Source organism: Dendropsophus ebraccatus, chromosome 3 (assembly GCF_027789765.1).
Source record: "Dendropsophus ebraccatus isolate aDenEbr1 chromosome 3, aDenEbr1.pat, whole genome shotgun sequence".
Classification (NCBI taxonomy): Eukaryota; Metazoa; Chordata; class Amphibia; order Anura; family Hylidae; genus Dendropsophus; species Dendropsophus ebraccatus.
Window position 1 is genome coordinate 75700188 of NC_091456.1, and position 21584 is coordinate 75721771.

The 21584-nt window shown below is 41.9% G+C and overlaps 1 protein-coding gene across 4 annotated transcripts in view; it reads right to left on the reverse strand.

Annotated features, from left to right (window-relative positions):
* Nucleotides 1-21584, reverse strand: part of FSD1L (fibronectin type III and SPRY domain containing 1 like) — a 66737-nt gene that overhangs the window by 30529 nt on the left and 14624 nt on the right. For 3 of the 4 annotated variants that reach the window (XM_069962022.1, XM_069962021.1, XM_069962024.1), the window contains exons 2-6: nt 18859-18954; nt 9210-9341; nt 4856-4957; nt 1223-1245; nt 141-262 (exon numbers count right to left, since the gene is read on the reverse strand). In XM_069962022.1, coding sequence (XP_069818123.1) covers nt 141-262; nt 1223-1245; nt 4856-4957; nt 9210-9341; nt 18859-18954 — 475 coding nt within the window. Of the gene's footprint in view, nt 1-140; nt 263-1222; nt 1246-4855; nt 4958-9209; nt 9342-18858; nt 18955-20597; nt 20683-21584 lie in introns of those variants that run through there. The other variant, XM_069962023.1, reaches the window with a different exon arrangement.

The following is a 21584-nucleotide window of genomic DNA, read 5'->3' on the forward strand; positions in this document are numbered from 1 at the left end:
GTGAATGTAGTTACTTGCTGACTAGTTTTGAGGCAATAAAATGCATGGCTTTGCTGAAGTGCACAATTGTATATACTGCCCTCCCTTTCTTTAACATATAAATATGCCTAGTCACTATTTTCAGAAATAAATTAATTTACCTGGCAAGAATTTTAGAGACTGGAGCATTTGCCTTTCCTGGGAAAAATCCACCATCAAATGTGTCATGTTGTCACTGAGCTTTGGTTTCAATGAGAGACGAAAAGCAGCAGCCATTGTGACCCTATAGTGTTGAGGAGTTTGGAGGAGGAGACAAATATAAGTTACTTTGGGAACAGTAGTGGTACATTGTAAATTGGTAAATTTAAGTTCATCCAAACCAAAATTTGGATGAATGAAGCCATTACCCTCACCCCTGAGACTGGCATTCACACCCTATTTAGCTATGCAGTTCCCATTCATCTTACTATTTGGTGAAAAGTACATATAATCAACAAAATACTCAGAAACAGTAGGTATAACAAGTAAAAACACAGCTAAAGTACACCCGAGTCTACAAAGTGATATAAAACAAATTGAATATTCTGAACTGTCCACAGGTCCTCTTTAAAGGGGTTATCTCAAGGTAAAAACACTAATCACCTATCCGCAGAGAACATGAGTCACTACCACTACTACTACTACTACTAGTACCTCATTATGCACTCTGGTTCTGAGGAAGGGAGGATTCTCTCCCGAAACATGTTAACGTTGTGCAACTGAATAAACAAGCATCCTTTTACTCCTATCCCCCTGACAAATTGGATTTTTTGGCAGTGACAGTGCTGATAACTGTACCATTTTCTGTGGTTTTTCTTTACATTTTTATTTTCATTTTGTTCTCACACGGGCCCCTCTATTGGGAGTATCTCGTTGCAGAGGTACCACCAGCTTTTTGCAGATCACACGAGGCGCCTGTGCCTTTTTTTTTGTCCTTCTTCATTTCTCATTTACTCACAATGGGACTTCAAAAATATCTGAGTACAGCGCTACGCTATCTTCAGAAGTCTGATAGCGACTGAATGGTGGAGCAGTAGTTCAGTACATATGCTGCTGCTCCGATCTCTCGGAGTAATGCTAAAGGGGCGTGGTGGCTGCTCTGTTATAGTTGTGACAAGCTTTTACACAAAATATTACAAATTTCAATATACAAAATAAACACAAATTATAAAAAGTAGGAAAAAAGAGGATAATGGTACAGTACCTATCCTTGATCTGTCTGGCAGCCTTGGTGCAGGAAGGAGAGAGAAAGCAAAGTTAGTGTATCCATGCAAGTGAAGGGGGCAGCAAACTCCATGCAGGATTTTAGAGTAAAAAAAAGATCCCTCAAACCCAAACCCTGTGCACATATAAGTGGTCATTATGTAAGCCAGCTATTTAGAAAGACAAGAAACAGACATGTTAAACAAGTTGTTAGAAGAGATTAATCATCAGGGATCAAAGGATGACAGAGAAGAGAACATTACAACTGATGTGTTTGTTTGTTTTTCCTCTTGAGAAAAATATAATTGTGGAATAAAGCTGAATGTACACACTGAGGAAGTCTCTGCTGACAGTCTACTCTCAGGCTGGGTTCATACACAGTATGACACCGGCCATTTTGTGACCTGGCCATGTCACAGAACGGCCGGTGTGAATGAAGTTCATCCCGGCCAGTACTACAGTTCTGGCAGAATGAACTTAATTTCTTTAGAATTGGGATGCAGGCACATTCTTGTGTTCCCACATCCCAATTACCCATAGCCAACAATGTAAAGTGTGGCTGGAGCCGCACTCTACATTGCATGTACTGTCAGTGTTGTGTGGCCACTATTCAATGAATAGCGGCCGCAAGAAACTGACATAACATTTTTTCTTTGGCCGCAAGGAATCCCGTCCGAAGTGTATACACTCTGGCCATTCTTCCATTACAATAAATGTAATCGGCATTTTCATTAAATAAAGGTCGTGGTTGCAAAACTGCAACTACAGCCGTTGTTTAATGAAATTGTACGTAGTGTGAACATAGCCTCAACAATATTTCACTGTTTAAATGTACAGAATCAAGTGAAGCACTTCACTTAAATGGAATATGACAGCACGAGTATGCAAAAATCAGTGCTGCCAGTTTCCAGTTGCCTATGACATGAGCATTGCATAGGCACCTTTAGCGCTGCTCTGTGATCTGGCCTCTTTGTAAAGCATTATCTTTATTTCCTGATGACAGTGTCAAAGAGGTGGGTCTATGTCTTCAGGCTGACCCTGTCGCCTCCAGAATGACTGACAGCCGTCTCACGTTGAAATCCAACACAGCCGAAGATATGTAAGCTGTCAATCATTCTGGAGGAGAGGTGGTGGCCTGAAGACATAGCAGTGGCCAAAGAGTGAGGCGAGCAAAGACTCTCATAGACCTGATTCTGTGACACTGTCAGGTTGAAAAAAAAATATTTTTTTCTTACCAACAGGCTGGATCACAGAGCAGCACTAGAACTAAATGTGATAGGCTACTGGACCCTGGCAGCAACGGATATATGCATATCAGTTTCCCTTTAAAACAAGGTTGCCTTTCCAGTCCCTTGCTTATACAGAGCATATTCTTTGACAGTCTATGGGGGGGAATTTATCATTCCCTGCACCAGCACAGTCAAAAAATTGTGCACAAAGGGGAATTTATCAAGGCCCAGTCCTCATGTTCTCCACCAGATTTCCTAAGAAGTGTATGTAAGGCAGGCCATGATTAACGCCTGACAGTGCCCCACCCCCGCCTGCCCATTAGGCTATGATTTATGCCTTGTCTTCTTAAGGCTCATAAAGCATTACCTTCTGGTCACAGAAAACACATTAGCATTTTAACATTAGATGAGGAGGAATATAACTTAAAGTAAATGCAAGAGAGTAAAGTATAATTTTTTAAAAAATAAATTTGAACTATACAATTTTGTTAATTGTTGTTTAAAGGTGATTCTTTCCCTTTTCTTTTTTGTTTCCAGACTGTTTTCTATCAATGGTAAGAAAGAAGTATTGTATCACAGCATTTCTTTATATTTCCCTATTTCTAATGACTGTGAGTAACTGTGACAAGCATTGTAAAGAATTCTTCTCACGTCTCTTGTCCTTGTGTTTGATCTGTGATGTCATCCCTATGCTCCACTGCTTCCCAATGCTGCCTACTAAGCTATTTATTGTACACTTTAGTGTCCGTCTGTAGGATTTAAAACAGCTACTTTTGTTTCAGAGCGGGTAGATTGAAATTAGAACTTGCTTGCACTTGTCTGTGATCCTAAATAAAGTTTCTATTACAAAACTATGAAAAATGTTTGTTTTTTTTCTCACAGTACTGCATATTTGTCAAATGTCAATATCTTTAAAAGCGGTTGACCACCTTTAGGGTATGTTCCTACTTCCTGAACACATCATCCAGCACTAAAAAAACATGGACACTTTCCTCCAGAGACAGCACCACTCTTGTCTCCAGTTTGGGTGAAGGTTTTGAAACTTAGTTCCATTAAAATGAATGGAGCCTAACTGCAAACCACACCTGAACTGGAGACATGATGTCTCGGGAAGAAATTGCCCATGTTTCTGTAGCGCTGGATAACCCCTTAAAATAGACGGACACTAATAAAGATCATGTTCTTTATTAGCGGCCATCTATTTAATGAGCGCTCCCCCCATATGTTCTCAAAGTGGGAACATGTAGCCTTAACATGATATTTTTTCAAAGCACTGCAGTGTATGTAGCAGCAAAAACCAATAAAGGAAGCTTTCTCTGCAGCTCTGTTCACTCTAATGATAGAGCTCTGCCCCTGATTGGTGGGCATGTGACTATACACATCACTGTGCATCCTCCACAGCAGTACACTGCACTCAAGAATAGTGCAGGCGCTGCATTATTAGAGTAAGCAGAGCTGGAGAGAATGTTCCCTCTATTAGTCAGTGATCTGCTATATACAGTCCACTGCACAGAGGGAAATCAGGGGTGTAAATAAGCCCTTGTTTCTTAGCATCCTTTTTTTACCTCAATTTTCCTTGACAACCCGTGTCCTCTATCTAGTGGTTGTCAATCAAATAAGGTAGTCACATACAAGTGGGCACAGAGGAAGTGAACAAGAGGAAATGAGCTGGACTTGCCTGGGCTCTTGCTGTGCTGGGTAACGCCCCCTGCTTCTGTGATACTCATTTAAATATTAAAGGGGTATTCTCATCTCAATAAATGCAGGCCAGAGAGGTGAACATGCTGGGTGGGAAAACCTCTTTAACAAAATTACAGTGTGCTACAAGGAAAAATCTAGCATTATATCACTGTTCAATGTGACATTGTGGATTAGTCAAATCTAAAAGCCAGAATATCTGCAAGATGTCCCTATAGTGTTGTAAGCAAAGGCATTTCCTAGACAATGTCCTAAAGTGCTGCCAGTAGGCTGACAATTTACCATATATGCCCCCACTCTTTGCCAGCTCTCCCAGCTGAGCTAAGAAGAGTCAATTTCCTGAAGCCATCCTCCTGCGGCTTATTCTTTTCTGGCCATTTCAAAGGGTCACTTTGTGGGTTCAGCATGCTTAGATTTCACTAGGTATCAACTAGATGCCACTTCTCTAACATGCCAATACTGGCACAGTTTCCTTTAAAAATGAATATTTGCAATAAAATAATAAATTAGATTGAATTAGTTTACACCTGGAAACATCCAAATATCAGTATCAGCAGTAAATGAATTCCATTAGGTATAGTGCACCTAGAGGTACTGCTATAGGGGGCTTTTCATGCTCCTCTGGGTAGCATCATGTAAGTGTATGTTTAAAGAGTGTATGAAGAAACATGTCTTTAAGGTTTCTCTTCAAAGTCACAATTCTGTACCTTGGTGAACTCCTCGGGCTCCTTTATGTCCATACTCCGTGAAGCAAATTCTAATAGCTCTTCTGCGCTCTCCAGGGCATTTGTACATTGGGACAGCTGATTCTGGAAGAGAATGGAGATATGAGAGCGCATTGGAAGTGTAAGCTCTAAACGACATTACATGATGGAAGAGACAAGACACTAACCATGTGTGTGGTAATGTTCGAAAACATTTACTGTTATCCCCAATAAAAACATTGATTTATATAGTTGATAAACATTTGATCATCCATAGTTTTAACACATATTTCTTTTATGCATTTATGTTAAAAACTGTAACAATTATGGTTATGTGTAAGCCTAAGGCTCAAAACACCTATATTTTTTCTATTTATCGAGGGTATACTTCAGAAATATTCCCTGACATACACCTCCGATGGAGGGCTGCAGAATAAACTGTACAAGCAAATGGTGGGATATGTTGCCCTTTGACCCCTATTGTAAGAGTATCAGTATAGGTTTTCTACTGTGTTCCTCTGTATTAACCAGCAAAGTAAAAATGGTACACTGATGCACACTAGCATATGACAAGAAATTGCTGCATGAAGCCCTATGGGTATGTTCAAGAAAAGCTTTCCCACCACATACATAAATATTTTCACATAGTGAAAAAGTCACTGTTGTTATAACTTTCAAAATCTAAATCAACAGTAGATGTGATATAAAGCATATATACATCCATTTTTTTTGTTATCATGCTTTAGAACAAAGCTGTACTTACCAGAAATTAAGGTCCTCCTGATGGCAGCTTTTTAGTCTTGTGCTGGTTGAAAAAAAAAGACCAAACACAGGAAGTCCCGGCCAGTACAGAGAGTCACGACTCAATGTGTCTATCAATCACATGACTGCCTTCTCTGTGAGCGTGCGGATGACAGGGACTCTCTCCGTTTGGTCACTTTTTTTCAACAAGCACAAGACTAAAAAGCTGCCTTTAGGAGACTGGACCTGGCTACAAGTAAGTATAGCTCTGTTTAAACACATGATAGAAAAAAACAATATAAATTACAAATTTGCTTTATATCACATGTACTGTTTACAGTTTGAGGCTCGGTTCAGACGTTGTAACTGTGCGGCTGTATTTGTGGCTGTAATTGTGCGGCGGTATTTTTGGTGGTTCGTGTGTATGCTTGGAAGTATAGGATATGCGGCTGCACAGTGCACACTATGTCTGAATCTACGGCCCTATCGTAAACGGACCCGTAAAAAATGAACAAGACTATTGTTTGCGGCTGGACATGCGGCCGAGGATTGACAGGCGGTCCGTACGGAGTACTTCAAAAATAGCCGGCAATGATGCCGAATGCCGATGCCTCTAATAGTTAATATATTAAATTACTAAAACACATTTTCTTTGTAATCAAGACACTTTCGTTGTTCAATAATTTATTTCTAACGAATCCATCATTTTGCAATTAAATATACTGTTAAAATAAATAGATATATGAATAAATGTATATTTATATATATATTAATTTTTTGACAGTATATTTAATTGCACAATGATGGATTCGTTAGAATTAAATTATTGAACAAAGAAACTGTATTTATTTCAACGAAAATGTGTTTTGTTAATTAAATATTAATTAGTACAGGAAGCTCCATAAGCCGTTAATTCATATTCCCGGCAATAGAGCATTCTGTACTAATCATCACTTTACTTTAATTAAAACATCAAATGTTTCTTCTAATTATGTTATGACAATAGCATTATTAGAAGAAACATTTAGAATTATATGTGCGCTCAGCTGATTGGCTGTTCGGCTGAGCGCACATATAATGAGCCGGTCCGCAGTACAGTGACTTCATTGTGCTGCGGACCAGTGAAGAGGACACATCGGGGTGAGTATAGAGCTCTCCCCACCCCCTCCCCAGCACTGCACCCCTCCCAGCAAGGAAGGGGGGTCACTTAACCCCTTCCTTGCTGGGATGGGTGCAGTCTGACATCAGTCTGGCCCCCAGGGGGTTAAGGGGGATGCAATACATCCTCCCTTAACCCCTTGGGGGTCAGACTGTAAGCAGCGATCTGTAAAGATGCTGCATACTGTAAGGAGCACAACACCGCTCACAATGATGGGTGTTGTGCTCCTGTTTGTGTTTTTTTTGTGTGTTTCTCCCTTTTTGTTTTTCAGATATCGGTATCCTGGGGATTACGTCGGATTCCATGGACTACGTCGATGACCAGCGGTTGTTGTTTTAATTTTTTTTAAATTTTTTTTTAACTTGTGTGTTGTCTTTATTTCTTTACTTTATAGACTTAGTAGTGGAAGCCGTCTAATAGACGGAATCCATTACTAAGTTGGGGCCTAGTGTTAGCCGGTATAAAATGGCTAACACTAACCCCCTATTATTACCCCAGTACCCAATGCCACCAGGGGTACTGGGAAGAGCCGGGTGCCAGTGGTCCCGGAGCGTCAAAATTGGCGCTCCTGGACCGGGCGGCAGCAGGCTGGTAAGATTTAGGCTGGGGAGGGCCTAAACCAATGGCTCTTCCCACCCTGGTGTTACCAGGCTGCTGTTGTTTGGTTTTTAACCCGGCTGGTTATAAAAATAGGGGGGACCCTATGCGTTTTTTTTTAATTATTTATTTATTTAAAAAAACCCGCATAGGGTCCCCCCTATTTTTTATAACCAGCCGGGTTAAAAACCAAACAACAGCAGCCTGGTAACACCAGGGTGGGAAGAGCCATTGGTTTAGGCCCTCCCCAGCCTAAATCTTACCAGCCTGCTGCCGCCCGATCCAGGAGCGCCAATTTTGACGCTCCGGGACCACTGGCACCCGGCTCTTCCCAGTACCCCTGGTGGCATTGGGTACTGGGGTAATAATAGGGGGTTAGTGTTAGCCATTTTATACCGGCTAACACTAGGCCCCAACTTAGTAATGGATTCCGTCTATTAGACGGCTTCCACTACTAAGTCTATAAAGTAAAGAAATAAAGACAACACACAAGTTAAAAAAATTTTTTATTCAAATAAAAACACCCCCACACCCCTCGTTGACCATTTTATTAAAAAATTAAAACAACAACCGCTGGTCATCGACGTAGTCCATGGAATCCGACGTAATCCCCAGGATACCGATATCTGAAAAACAAAAAGGGAGAAACACAAAAAAAAAACACAAACAGGAGCACAACACCCATCATTGTGAGCGGTGTTGTGCTCCTTACAGTATGCAGCATCTTTACAGATCGCTGCTTACAGTCTGACCCCCAAGGGGTTAAGGGAGGATGTATTGCATCCCCCTTAACCCCCTGGGGGCCAGACTGATGTCAGACTGCACCCATCCCAGCAAGGAAGGGGTTAAGTGACCCCCCTTCCTTGCTGGGAGGGGTGCAGTGCTGGGGAGGGGGTGGGGAGAGCTCTATACTCACCCCGATGTTGTCTCTTCGCTGGTCCGCAGCACAATGAAGTCACTGCACTGCGGACCGGCTCATTATATGTGCGCTCAGCCGCTCAGCCAATCAGCTGAGCGCACATATAATTCTAAATGTTTCTTCTAATAATGCTATTGTCATAACATAATTAGAAGAAACATTTGATGTTTTAATTAAAGTAAAGTGATGATTAGTACAGAATGCTCTATTGCCGGGAATATGAATTAACGGCTTATGGAGCTTACTGTACTAATTAATATTTAATTAACAAAACACATTTTCGTTGAAATAAATACAGTTTCTTTGTTCAATAATTTAATTCTAACGAATCCATCATTGTGCAAATAAATATACTGTCAAAAAATTAATATATATATATATAAATATACATTTATTTATATATATATTTATTTTAACAGTATATTTAATTGCAAAATGATGGAATCGTTTACATTTAATTATTGAACAATAAAAGGGACTTTATTAGAAAGAAAATGTGTTTTATTAATTCAATATATTAACCATGAGAGACATCGGCTATAGTGCAGAGGATCGCAAACCCCGGTAATAGCAATTCATGTAAACTGTGTTCCCTGCTTTCCCAGATGCATCCAGAGGTGTTTGCATCACTTTCTTAACATTTTATTTGTTATTTTTAGTTGAACCAGATTTCCAAGTAAATGACCGTATGTTTTGAGCCGCATGTCTATTTTTTCCCACGGCCGGAGTTTCATCCGCACATTTACAGCCGCATAAAAAATACAGCCGCACAGTTACAACGTCTGAACCGACCTCGAAAGTTAGAATGGCAGTGACACTTCAAATGTGAACAATACGTATAGAAACTGTCAATGTGCATACAAAGCTTTGTTGCCTTTAAAGGTTGTTAATTATTAGCATAGTTATTTATAACTAACATAAAAGTAACAAAGTACACTTACCTGTAACTCCTGTGTTTTGTGGGCCTGTTCTTGCTTGATACTGTTAGTCATGCTCTCCTTCATCTCATCCAGCACAGAGTAAAGGCTATCAAACTCTTCATCCAAGTCCGATAGCACCTTGGTAGAGTTTGTCTTAAAAAAATAAACAAACAGCTATTACCAGTTGACCCTTTATAGATTTCTTTATCTAAGGACTTTACAAGGGATAGACAGGAAAACTAGAACATATTTTCACATAGTAACGATGAACTTTTCCTGACAGAGATTCAATCATTGGTAATGCCCTTTCTTTTTCAGGCACATAGCTCATATTGTTACTGATAAACTTCATTACTTATTCTGCTCTAAAAATCAGTTGTTATTTTTAAGGGTTTGGTATGTCAGACCAGACAGGGTTTCGATAGTGAATGTTTGTTTGTGCACGACTGGTAGGGGCATGTCTGACCCAAATTTGTCGAGGTCTACTGTTTTCTTGATCACATCTCCATATGCAAAGACCAGAAAAACATCTCCAAACAGAAGTAGCTGTGGTCGAGAGTCAAAGCTTAGCATAAGGGACAAAGGAGCCCTACACTGAACTATAGCCAATTAAAGAACTATAAAGAACACCAGAATCAGTGAAAATTGCCAGACATACACTGCACTGCACATGACAGAGCTGTAATTGCCAAACGTGTGTTAGTAGTGCAAAGACCACAAAACACGGAAACTAGAGACATGAAACATGATATAGTCTGATGAGTCCAATCCTTCCCACATGGCAATGGTCTCTGTATGGTTTGGAGTGCAATATTATAACACTCCTGGGGCCCGCCAGTCATCCTCAAAAGTTAAGTAACAGTCAGAAGTATCTGGATATCTTAAGTGACCAACGTCTTCCCATGGTCCAGACTATGGTGGTACAATGTTCCAGGATGACAAGGCTGCTAATAACACTACTCAGCACATTGGATCTTGGTGTGAAAATTAACTTAAAGTCACACTGTCACCCCCTTTGTGCATTCTGACATCTCTACACAGGTGTAAAGGGTAAATTTAGCGTTTTTTCATACCTTATTTCATATCATACGTCATGGTGCTCGTTCAAGTACAAAGTGTCCTTTTATCAACTGCAGATTGTATTAAGTGGGCGTGGCCTCGCGGCATTAATTCCACTTAGCCCCATCCACAACGGCACCGTTGGTGCCCCCTTGATGCTCATTGGTTGGTCGACATAAAGGGGGAGGGGTCTAGACCTTTCGGCCAGCCTGTTCCAATGGTCAGTGAGGGGGTGGGGCCAACTGTGGTGTTGTGGGCGGGGCTAAGTGGCGCTAATGCCGCGAGGCTCCGTCCACTTAACACAATCTGCAGTTGATAAAAGATGACTTTTTACTTGAACAAGCACCATGACGTATGATATAAAATAAGGTATGAAAACCGCTAAATTTACCCTTTACACCTGTGTAAAGATGTTAGAATGCAAAAAGGAGGTGACAGTGTCACTTTAAGCATCTACCCTGGCCAGCACAGATACCAGAATATTAGAGAGTCTCTGTGGGTTATTCTTAAAGTGTACCTGTCGTTATAAACATTTTTTGACATGTCAAAAGTTTTGATCAGTCCAGGTCTGAGAGAATGCGCCTTCTCCTGATCATTATAAAAAAAAATTGACATGTCATAGAGACATGTCAAAAGTTTTGATTGGTCTGGGTCTGAGAGCTCAGACAGTCAGTGAATTAGCATCTGTATTAGTCAAAGAGTGGAACAAAATTGACAAAGGTGTTGTTTGTGATATGTATTTGTCTATTGCTTGATGTATTTCACCTGTATAATATGCAAAATGAAGATGTACCCCTCAATTACTAATAAGGTGCTAACTATAGTTGGTGTTCCAGTTGTTTTGAGTCCCCCCAAGGTAGAATAGCATTAGGGGATTTTGCTCTCTCCCTTCCCATCTTTACTAAATCTTATGACCAGCGCTGGACAGCAAGGAGAGCAGACGCATGTAGGAGCTGCTCCGTGAGGATCCCGCTGTCTACATCCTCCTGCAATTATCCTGAGCACGCTTTACACCGCAAAACTTGGGTGGCAGACCGGTGGCATCACTTACCCCCGACATGAGTCCCACCAGAGCGCGGCAAGCAGCGGCGGAGCGGCTGGCGGAGTTTGCCCGCCATGAGGTCCAAGATGGCGCCGGCTCCTCTCAGTCACAGCGCTCGGAGCGCGGCGCACCGGACCCCTTCGTCTCTGACGGGGAAGATCAGCCGGAACCTACATTGAAGGAGGTATCGGCGCAACTTGCCTCAGTACTGGAGGCTATTGCAGCCAGCACTACTTCCCTCACAGGGAAGATAGAAGAGGTAAAAATAGATGTGGGGCTTCTGAGGCAGGACATGCAGGCACTCAGGGAGAGAGTCAGACATGTGGAGGATCGGGTGTCCGGGTTAGAGGACAGGATGGAACCGATCCCTGCAGCAGTAGCGGCCCTGGAACACCAAGCAGAGGGTTGGCGCCAGAAAGCTGACGACCTTGAGAACCGGCTAAGGCGCAATAACCTGCGGATTATAGGCCTGCCGGAGAGGGCTGAAGGGCAAGATCCGATCGCCTTTACCACACAGTGGCTGACATCATTATTGCCTGAGGTGACTTTCTCATCTGCGTTCGCCATTGAACGGGCGCACAGGGTGCCTGCTAGGCCTCCGCAGCCTGGAGCGCCTCCTAGACCTTTCTTGGCCCGTCTCCTAAATAGCACAGACCGAGATTTGGTACTACGCCATGCCAGGCGGTTGGCAGAAATTACATATAATGGTGCTCATGTTTCCATCTTCCCTGACTTCTCAGCGGAGCTACAGAAAAAACGGGCAACGTATACGGTGGTGAAACGTAAACTTCGTGAGAAGAATATTCCCTACTCTATGGCATATCCTGCTCGCTTAAGGGTGGTAGATGGTGAGAGAGCGGTATTCTTTGGGACTCCACAAGAGGCGGAGGAATGGTTATACCGCCAGAATAGACGCTCACCTAACCGTCCCTGAGAACATGGACGTTCCTGTAGATGAATATCGGCTGATATCTGGTTGTACACATGTTATGCTACTTAATATGGTGGATTGTTCAAGTTTCCTTACAAGTAGCTGCCCACGGACACGCTGACGACATGGTCTGTTCTAAGAAGAATTGTGATGGGCTTCTGTTTATTTCGCATTTATGGGAAAATGACTGATTGACCCCTAATTCCTTAACCGTATACCTCTAATGTCGCCCCTATGGGCGATGGGATTACTATACTGCATATTGCCAATGTGCTGATGGCCTTAAAGGCTTATAGTGGGATCTTAGCTCACCTATCCTACTCTAAAGGTGGTAGTTGTCACGGTTTCCCTTCTGTCTCTTGTGAGTGTGGACCCCTGTTTGTTCAACCTGAGTGTGGCTGTCTGGTTGTGTACCCACAGTATTTGTAACCTGCCGCTAGAGGGCAGCATTGCTCCATATCACATACCCTATGCTATATGCTGGTTATTATTCTCATGTAATGGTACATTCCTCTACCTCTTTGATTCAGTATGTGCCTATTTAGTTGTTATAACTACTTTCACTGTACACCTCTAGTGCTGCATCCCTGAGTGCTGAGACTCCTATACAGCATATTACCACTGTGATGCTGGCGTTGAAGGTTTATAGTGGAATCTCGGCCATCATACAATGCCCTATAAGTGGTCTTAATCACAGCCTCCCCTTCTATCTATGGTATGTGTCGGTCCCAGTTTGTTCATCCTGAAGTGTGGATGTCTTTTTATACACCAGCACTACTTGTGACCCACTCTTAGAGGGCAGTATTGCTCTATCTTGTACGCTCTCTGTTGTATGCGGGTTATTATTCTCATGTCATAGTTCATCCCTTTACCATTTTGATTCAGTATATGCTTATTTAGTTGTTATAACTACTTTGCTCGGGTTCCCTTTGTGTTACTTTCCTAGGCGACGGGATTCATATACAACATAGTACTACTGTAATGATGGCCGTAAAGGTTGATAGGGGGATCTCAGCTACTTTATAATGCTCTGGAGGTGGTTTCTGTTACATCTCTCTCTTCTGTTTCTTATGCGTGTTATGCCATGTTTGTTCCCCCTAAGTGTAACTGTCTCGTTATGTACTAACAACACCTGTACATCTCCACTAGAGGGCAGCATTGTTCTATATTTCATGTTCTTTGCTATGTGTTCATTATTATTATTGTTAGTTGACAGTGCATCCCTCTACCACTATGATTCGGTATACACTTACTTAGTTGTTATAACTGGGGCTCGGGTCCTATGCAGGTCCTCCTGCTCTGCATACGTAGAAGTAGGCAGACATATGTTCTTTTGGCTACTGCTACGGTCCCCATCCGGGGGGAGTTTTTGCTTTTCTTTTCATCATATACCCTTTCTTAGTGTAAAGCGTGACTACGTGTATTCTAATATGCAGCGGGGTTCTTCCCCCGTATGACACTTGTCACGAACTTTAGTGCAACGGAGACGTTTTATTCTCTGTTTATTCCACAGTTGGTTTGGTTTCAATTTGTTTTGTCACCACGGTTTGGTGATATGATCATTAAGCACTGGGCTAGTACAGTTCTCTGTTTGTTTATTATATTACACATGTCGCATCTCATTACACAATGTACCTACTATGTGAGCTGTTTCCTTATGGGGGACACCTTTGCTATGCATTATTTATCTCAAGGTAAGATATGGCGTCTATTACTGTAATGTCGTGGAATGTCAGAGGTTTGGGCACGCCAAGGAAACGTGTTATGGTGTTTTCACATATTAGACGCTTTAACCCCCATATTTTGTGCTTACAGGAGACACACCTCACGCCTGACACATCTCATAGATTGAGGAGACAGTGGGTCCAGTGGTCTGAACATGCCTGTCATACTTCCTTCTCCAGAGGGGTATCGTTACTAGTCAATAAATCTCTCAAATGGGATCCTATTAATGTCCGGAGGGATAAAGAAGGGAGGTTTATATTTGTTTTTGCTTACATTGATAGTAACCCCTATGTAATTTTGGGTATCTACAACCCCCCACACGCCTCCTTACAGGTATTGCATCAAGCTGCGGTGTTTGCGGCTACATACCCGCAAGCGAGAGTGCTATGTATAGGGGACCTTAACATGATGATTAACCCTCTCCTAGATAAACACTGTGGGGGACAATCAACAAGCTCACAATCTGGTTCACAATTGGGATCCTTGTTAGCTGAACTTGGGTGGGTAGATATTTATAGGCATTATCATCCCAATGGGAGGGACTATTCGTGTCATGCAGCTGGTAGACACTCCTTATCTAGGATAGACCATGCATTGGGTACCCCTTCTACGGCATCTGCCGTTTCTAGAGTATTCTATTCACAGAGGGGGATCTCAGATCATTCGGCAATGCTGTTGCATGTTCGGACCGCTGGAGCCTATAAGGCCAGAAACCATAGGATACACCCCTTTTGGCTCTCTCTGATAGGTTCTCATGACAGAATCCCTGACCAGCTAGCTCAGTTTGTTCTTTCTAACGATGCTCATGAAAATAAGAATGTACTATGGGAAACGTTTAAGGCTTACTTGCGTGGTTGTGTGCAGTCCACGATTTCATATCTGAAGCGGGAGTCCGCCCGGGAGGAGATAGAACTAGCAGCACAATGTACACATTTAGAGCAGCAATTTATACGGGATCCTAGCGACTCACATAAGCAGGATTGGTTGGTGGCAGGTCGCAAATATCTACTTCACATTAAAGAAAAAGCGAGCAGGAAATTATTCTTTACTAAACAAACGTTTTTTGAACTGGGGAACCAATCGAGTAAAATGCTTGCACATCTGATTCACCAAAATTCGGCCTCCCCTGCTATACTTAAAGTTAGGGACTCCCAGGGCGTGATTCACGCTTCGGATCATGATATAGCAGCTTGTTTTACGGACTTCTATGTGGACCTGTACACAACCAAAGTGGACTACACCAAGTCCGAACTAAATGACTATCTGGATGGTATTTCTTTTCCCACCCTGTCCGCAGATAGTAGAGAGAGCTTGGAGGCTGTGTTTACCTCCGAGGAGCTATTGGAAGCTATTTCAGATATTAAGACAGGTAAAGCTCCCGGCCCGGATGGAATCCCGATTGAGGTCTTTAATCGCTATGTAGATCAATTTCCCCCCCTCATGCTCAGCATGCTTCAATATGCCTTTGATGAGAATAGACTCCCAGACTCTATGAACGAGGCCACTATCATTGTATTATTGAAGCCTGACAAGGATCCCCTAGATTGTAGTTCATATAGACCCATCTCTTTACTTAATTTAGATTATAAAATCCTCACGAAAATGTTGGCTAAAAGACTTAACAACTATATTACTGAGATTATCCACAGCGACCAGGCGGGATTCATTCCGGGCCGTTCTACTTCGGATAATATCCGTAGAGTGCAGTCTCTTGTCCAGGTGGGGGGTGCGAAAGGCGAGAATTGGGCCATGGCCTCGTTAGACGCGGCCAAGGCATTTGACTCTGTGGAATGGTGTTATCTACTGGAAGTCTTGCAGAGGTTTGGGTTTGGTCCTAATTTTCTTAAGTGGGTATCCTTATTATACCAGGCCCCAAAAGCTAGGCTCATGGTGAACGGCGTGTATTCCCATTACTTTCCATTATCTCGAGGGACCAGGCAGGGATGCCCATTGTCACCCCTATTGTTTGCCCTGGCCATTGAGCCCATGGCATTGAGGATACGGAGAGCTCCCCTATATAAAGGCATTATAATAGGTGATAGAGAGGATAGAGTAGGGCTATATGCCGATGACACTATTCTATTTATGTCCTCTCCGCAAACTACTCTCCCAATAGCGATATCCCTTATTAACCTGTTTGGTAGATATTCTGGCCTTTACATTAATTGGTCCAAATCCGTTTTTATGCCACTGTGTCCCGATGGTTGGATGGCTAATGCTCAAGGACTGCCAGTGGTGGCCCAATTTAAATATTTGGGCATCATAATTTGTAGACAATATTCTCTAGATGCCAAGGCAAATGTTTATCCCCTATTGGAATACATAAAATCCAAGTTTAGGATCTGGTCGACTCTCCCCCTAGCAGTTCCTGGACGTATTAATCTCATTAAAATGGTGATATTGCCTAAATGCCTGTATATACTGGAACATGCTTCAGCCCCGGTTCCCATGTCCTTTTTCAGAAACTTGCACTCTTTATTTCCATCCTTTGTGTGGGGGGCATCTAGGTCCAAACTGAGCTTACTGACACTTCAGAGGCCCAAGGCGTATGGTGGCATGTCTCTACCAGACATTTACTTGTACTATCTGGCGGGACAGTTGAGGTATCTCGAGAGGTGGGTGGAGGCAAAGATTTTACCTAATAGGGAACATCATTTGGCTCACTTCCTGGACCTCCAACATTTATGGCCGGTCTTGGAGGGTGGCTATTTGAAACAGTCCCGGCTTTTACCGTTACACAAATTAGCATCACAAGTATGGGGCGCAGTCAAAAAATTATTGCATTATCAGGGAGTGATGATAGAGACGCCCCTATGGTATCACCCTAATTTGCCACATTTTTCTGAACACCTGGAACCCCGCTTCTGGATACGACATGGGGTCTGTACAGTGGGGGATGTGTGTCGGGGCCAAGTCTTCTGCTCATTCCAACAATTGCAAGACAAGTTTGACTTACCACGGGGATCCATGTACAGATACTTACAACTTCGGCACGCTTTCAACACCCAATTCCCGCGACCCTCTCTACCCTTCTCAGATTATCCTCTTATCGGTGTGTTTAGATCTCAGGGCCCTGGTGGCCTGATCTCTGCACTATACTCATTCCTCATACAGTACCGAATAGAGAATAATCCTTTACCAGTGGAAGACAGGTGGCGCTCTTCCTTAGGAGAGCTGTCTGAGGACGAGTGGTCTGACGTCCTATCCTCTCATCTATATGTTTCCCCTGCCGTTAACAATAAATTGACACAGTTGTTTATCATCCACCAAAGTTACCTCACCCCTGTTAGAATGCATAGAATGGGTAGATACCCCTCAGAGGAATGTCATAGATGCCACTGCCCGAGATCCGACTTTTGGCATATGATCTGGACTTGTCCAGATGTTGGATCTTTTTGGCAGGAAATAACAGTCCAGTTATCTCAGATGATAGGAATCCCGGTACCGTGTACCCCCAAAATATGTTTGTTAGGCTTACTGGACGAGGAGGAGTGGCCTCATCACTGTAGAATCTTCCTTAGAGAATCTCTATTCATGGCTCGAAAGACAATTGCGATGGGATGGATGGACGTCAGACCCCCTTCAGTGGGTAAATGGAAAAAACTAGTCAATTCCACACTATCGTATGAGTTTATTGTATACAAGCACAGAGGTTGCCCGGGAAAGTTTCGCAAGGTATGGGGCTGGTGGTGTGACTCACCTCTGACGGCATTTCAGCCTAGTAGATTTATACGGATTGGAGAACACAATCTCCCTTCCCCTCAAGGAGGGGACTAATATGATTTGGTGTAATGTCTATATGCGGATGTTCCTTTCAGTTATAATGTAACCTGTGTAATGTTTGCTACATTGTACTATCTTCTACTTTCTGTACAGCCAATTCTGTCTTATGTTGTATTATTTCTTGGATGCAAGTTTACTTCTTTCTGCTCTGATGAGCTGTTATGTACATGTGACGATATAACATATGTAATGCTTGTGTCTGTTCTTTATCCTTCAATAAAAGGAGTTTAAAAAAAAATCTTATGACCAGCTGGAGGGCATTTCTGAGCTTACGGAAAACTATTTTACTCTATTTTTACAGATGCCGACCCTGCGTGATTATTACTTTGGAAACTACAGAATACAACATTAACATATAGCAAAAGGCATCCAGCTCTCCCCTTGTTTAATAGTGCCAGATGGCTGATTGTGCAATGGACTTTGTCTGTCCATTAGTGACTCCCATACATATAATTGCCTGATGCCTTTTTAGACAAATAGAAAACAATGCAAAGCTCCTATAGATGAAGATAATATTCAATATGGCTCCTCCAAAGTGATGCAAGGAAGGCAAGCAGGCAAGAAAATGAAAGAGGAAACAATTGTGGGAATCTACTAGAACCCAGAACCTGTAAGTCACCAGAAATAGACTTAAATAGATTGACTAGTATGCTGACTAGAATACAGGTTGCTGTTTGTACTGATCACCCATGTCTGGTATATTATGTAAAATGTTTGAGGGGTTGTACATTCCCTCGTTCATTCCCAATCAGCATCTCTGAATAAATCCTCCCGTGCTAACTAGAATGATGCTGTGTCTGTCACTGACCCACTTCTAACTGCACCAGCCTACCATTCTATTCATCTAGATGGTAGGCACAGTATACCAGTACAGTGGGCACTCCTAGCAAAACTATTACAACAGGATCACTGACAGATGTGGCTTACTTTTACCCTGCCTGTAACATTCTCTGTATGCCCGTCCAGCAGACTATAAGGCGGGCACTCATAGTAAACTTTTTGTTAGCCTTTTATTGACTCCACTTAAAATCAACCTTCTCACGGCAGGTGCGCTTTAAAGCCACCTATGATCCGTTCACTCCTTTGCCATGTTATGACATATTATTGGAATTCCTTGAATGAACACTTACCTGCACACCTTTCAGTACAAGATTTAACGTGTCAATAAAATTCTGAATTTCATCATTTTTATTAGCAAGTGTTGTGATGATCCTCTGCAAAGCTTCCTACAGACAAAACAGATGTGAAGTAGAAGATATTAGAAATTATATAATCTCAATCAATTCTGCTCACAATATCCCCATGCAAGAGAAGAGAGAGCATAAAATTATGGATAGCACCTTCTGTCAACACTATGAGGGATGTAATAGTATGAGAGTCTGCGGATAGCGTGAAATCACAGATTACAGAGCAAATCTTATTATTCTGTCATATAAGTAATAATCCCTCCTGGGGCAGTTTAATCTATAAACAGAGCTGGTGCCACGAGAGCCCTTACCGAGAGGCTCCAGGTCAACGGAGGACTCACCTATTAGCAATACTGAAGTATGCATCTACCAGTATATAACTAGTTATAGGCAGGAGAAAGATGACAACAGTTCCATGAAATGCATGATGGTTCTATTTATTAGCCTGTACCTGCCCATAAAGCCAATGTTTTTACAAGGAAAGGTTTGTCTTCGATGGCAGTAATATGTGATCTTAAGCAAACTACATCAACACACTTAAAAAAGAAGTCAAAAAAAGAACACAGGAGTCTTTATTCTCAGTTAAAGTGACACTGTCACCCCCTTTTGCATTCTGACTTCGCTACACAGGTGTGAAGGGTACATTTTGCAGTTTTCATACCTTATTTTATATCATACGTCACGGTGCTTGTTCCAGTAAAAAGTCATCTTTCATTACCTGGGGATTTTGCTACCTGGGCAGGGCTTTTTGACCAAAGTGCCACTTAGCCCCAACCACAACAACTATGTAAACGTCCCACCCCTTAGCTCCCCCCCCCCATCTGCAACGTCATAGCAGATGGTGGTGTTGGGGCTACTGTGGCAGTGTGGGCGAGGCTAAGCGGCGCTGTGGCTGTCAAGGCCCCCCCCCCCCCTAAATCAATCCCTTCCCCCCCGGTAGCACAATCCTCTGATGATAAATGTCAATTTTTACAGGAACAAGCACCATGACGTATGGTATTAAATGAGGGGTGACAACTGCTAAATTTATGTTTTCACCTGTGTAGAGAAGTCAGAATCCAAAAAGGGGGGACAGTGTCACTTTAAGAAGACCCTGAAACTATACACTCCTATTACACTGAGCGATTTTAAACCATTAACGACTAACGATAAACGATCGCAAATGAGATTTTATCGTTAGCCTGAAATTGTTCACCATATTACACAGAACAATAATCGTTAGTTATGATCATTACTATGATCGTTACTATGATCGTTTATTCCTTCTGATCCCAGAAAAACAATGAACAATGTGCTATTACACTGAACGATTAGTGAAAAATCGCAGAACTTGAGGGAACAAACGTGGAATTACAGCGAACGATTAGCGAACGATTAACGATAATTTTAGGTTCAGATCTAGATTAACGATCGACGACATACGAACGATTTTTCGATCGTTGCCTGCAATTACACAGAACGATTATCGTTTAAATTCAAACGATTTAACGATTTTTCACACGATAATCGTCCCGTGTAATAGTACACTTACTGATATCCTACTAGTGTTTGTTAGCTGCACTGGATTCCTTGCAAGAAAGAGTAAGTGAACCTATTGGAATTACTTAGGTTTCTGAACTGTTTACTAATAAAATGTGCTCATATTGTTATCGAAGCCATCAATATAGACCAACATAATCTACCTAAACTTATAACACACAAAAAGTTGTATCGTCCATGCCTTTTATTGATTGAGCTCATCCAGTAAACATCTAAATAACAGAAGAGACAAGAAAGGCACTAATAGAGTGCACCCCGCATGAGGAGATCAGTTACTTTAGTACAAGATATAAGCAAAAACTAATTCTACAGATACATCAACATGGTTAAAAGCTAATATTGAGCATCAGAAATCAAGGACCAAAGTTGTAATCCTCCAGGGAGCTGCTATTTGTCAAATACAAAAGAAACAACAACAAAAAAAACATGATCAAGTACCTAATAACACAGAACCTGAAAATCAAGTCAAAACTATTACTATTATACCAGGATACCAACAAATAACATGCATGATAATACCCTAGGTGATAGCAACTGGTGTAAACAGTATAGTGCCAATAACCAATGTAAACTATATGAATGACCTAGAAAGTATCTGTGCTTGTACAACAAAAACCATAAACCTATACAAAAAATTGTACAGAGTACCCCTTAAAAGATATGTGTGGTGTCCGATCCAGGAAGCACTGCACCAGGATTATCAGAGTGGTTTGATATCTTAGTTTCTTCTGCAGGGGTACTTTGTGCAATCTACTAGTATCAGTCTTGTTATTGGGGGTCTTTATGTGCATACTTAGGGGTGGGCAATACTTAGGGGTGGGCAATAGTAGACATAACTACTTAAATAGATCTGTAAGAACACAAATTGTTTGAAATCAATGCAGGGGGAATCCATATTTATTTCTATATACTTAAAGTGTCACTGTCGTATTTTTTTTGTTGTTGCAGAAATCAATAGTACAGGCGATTTTAAGAAACTTTGTAATTAGGTTTATTAGGCAAGAACATAGAAAACAAAGGATTACACAGCGGGAGCTTTGTGACAGCCGGTATTCAGAGGTCAGAGAGGTCAGTGCTGACTTAAGAGAAGATAGCGCAGTGATGTTGCTGTAAATTAGCTCTTTGTTGTC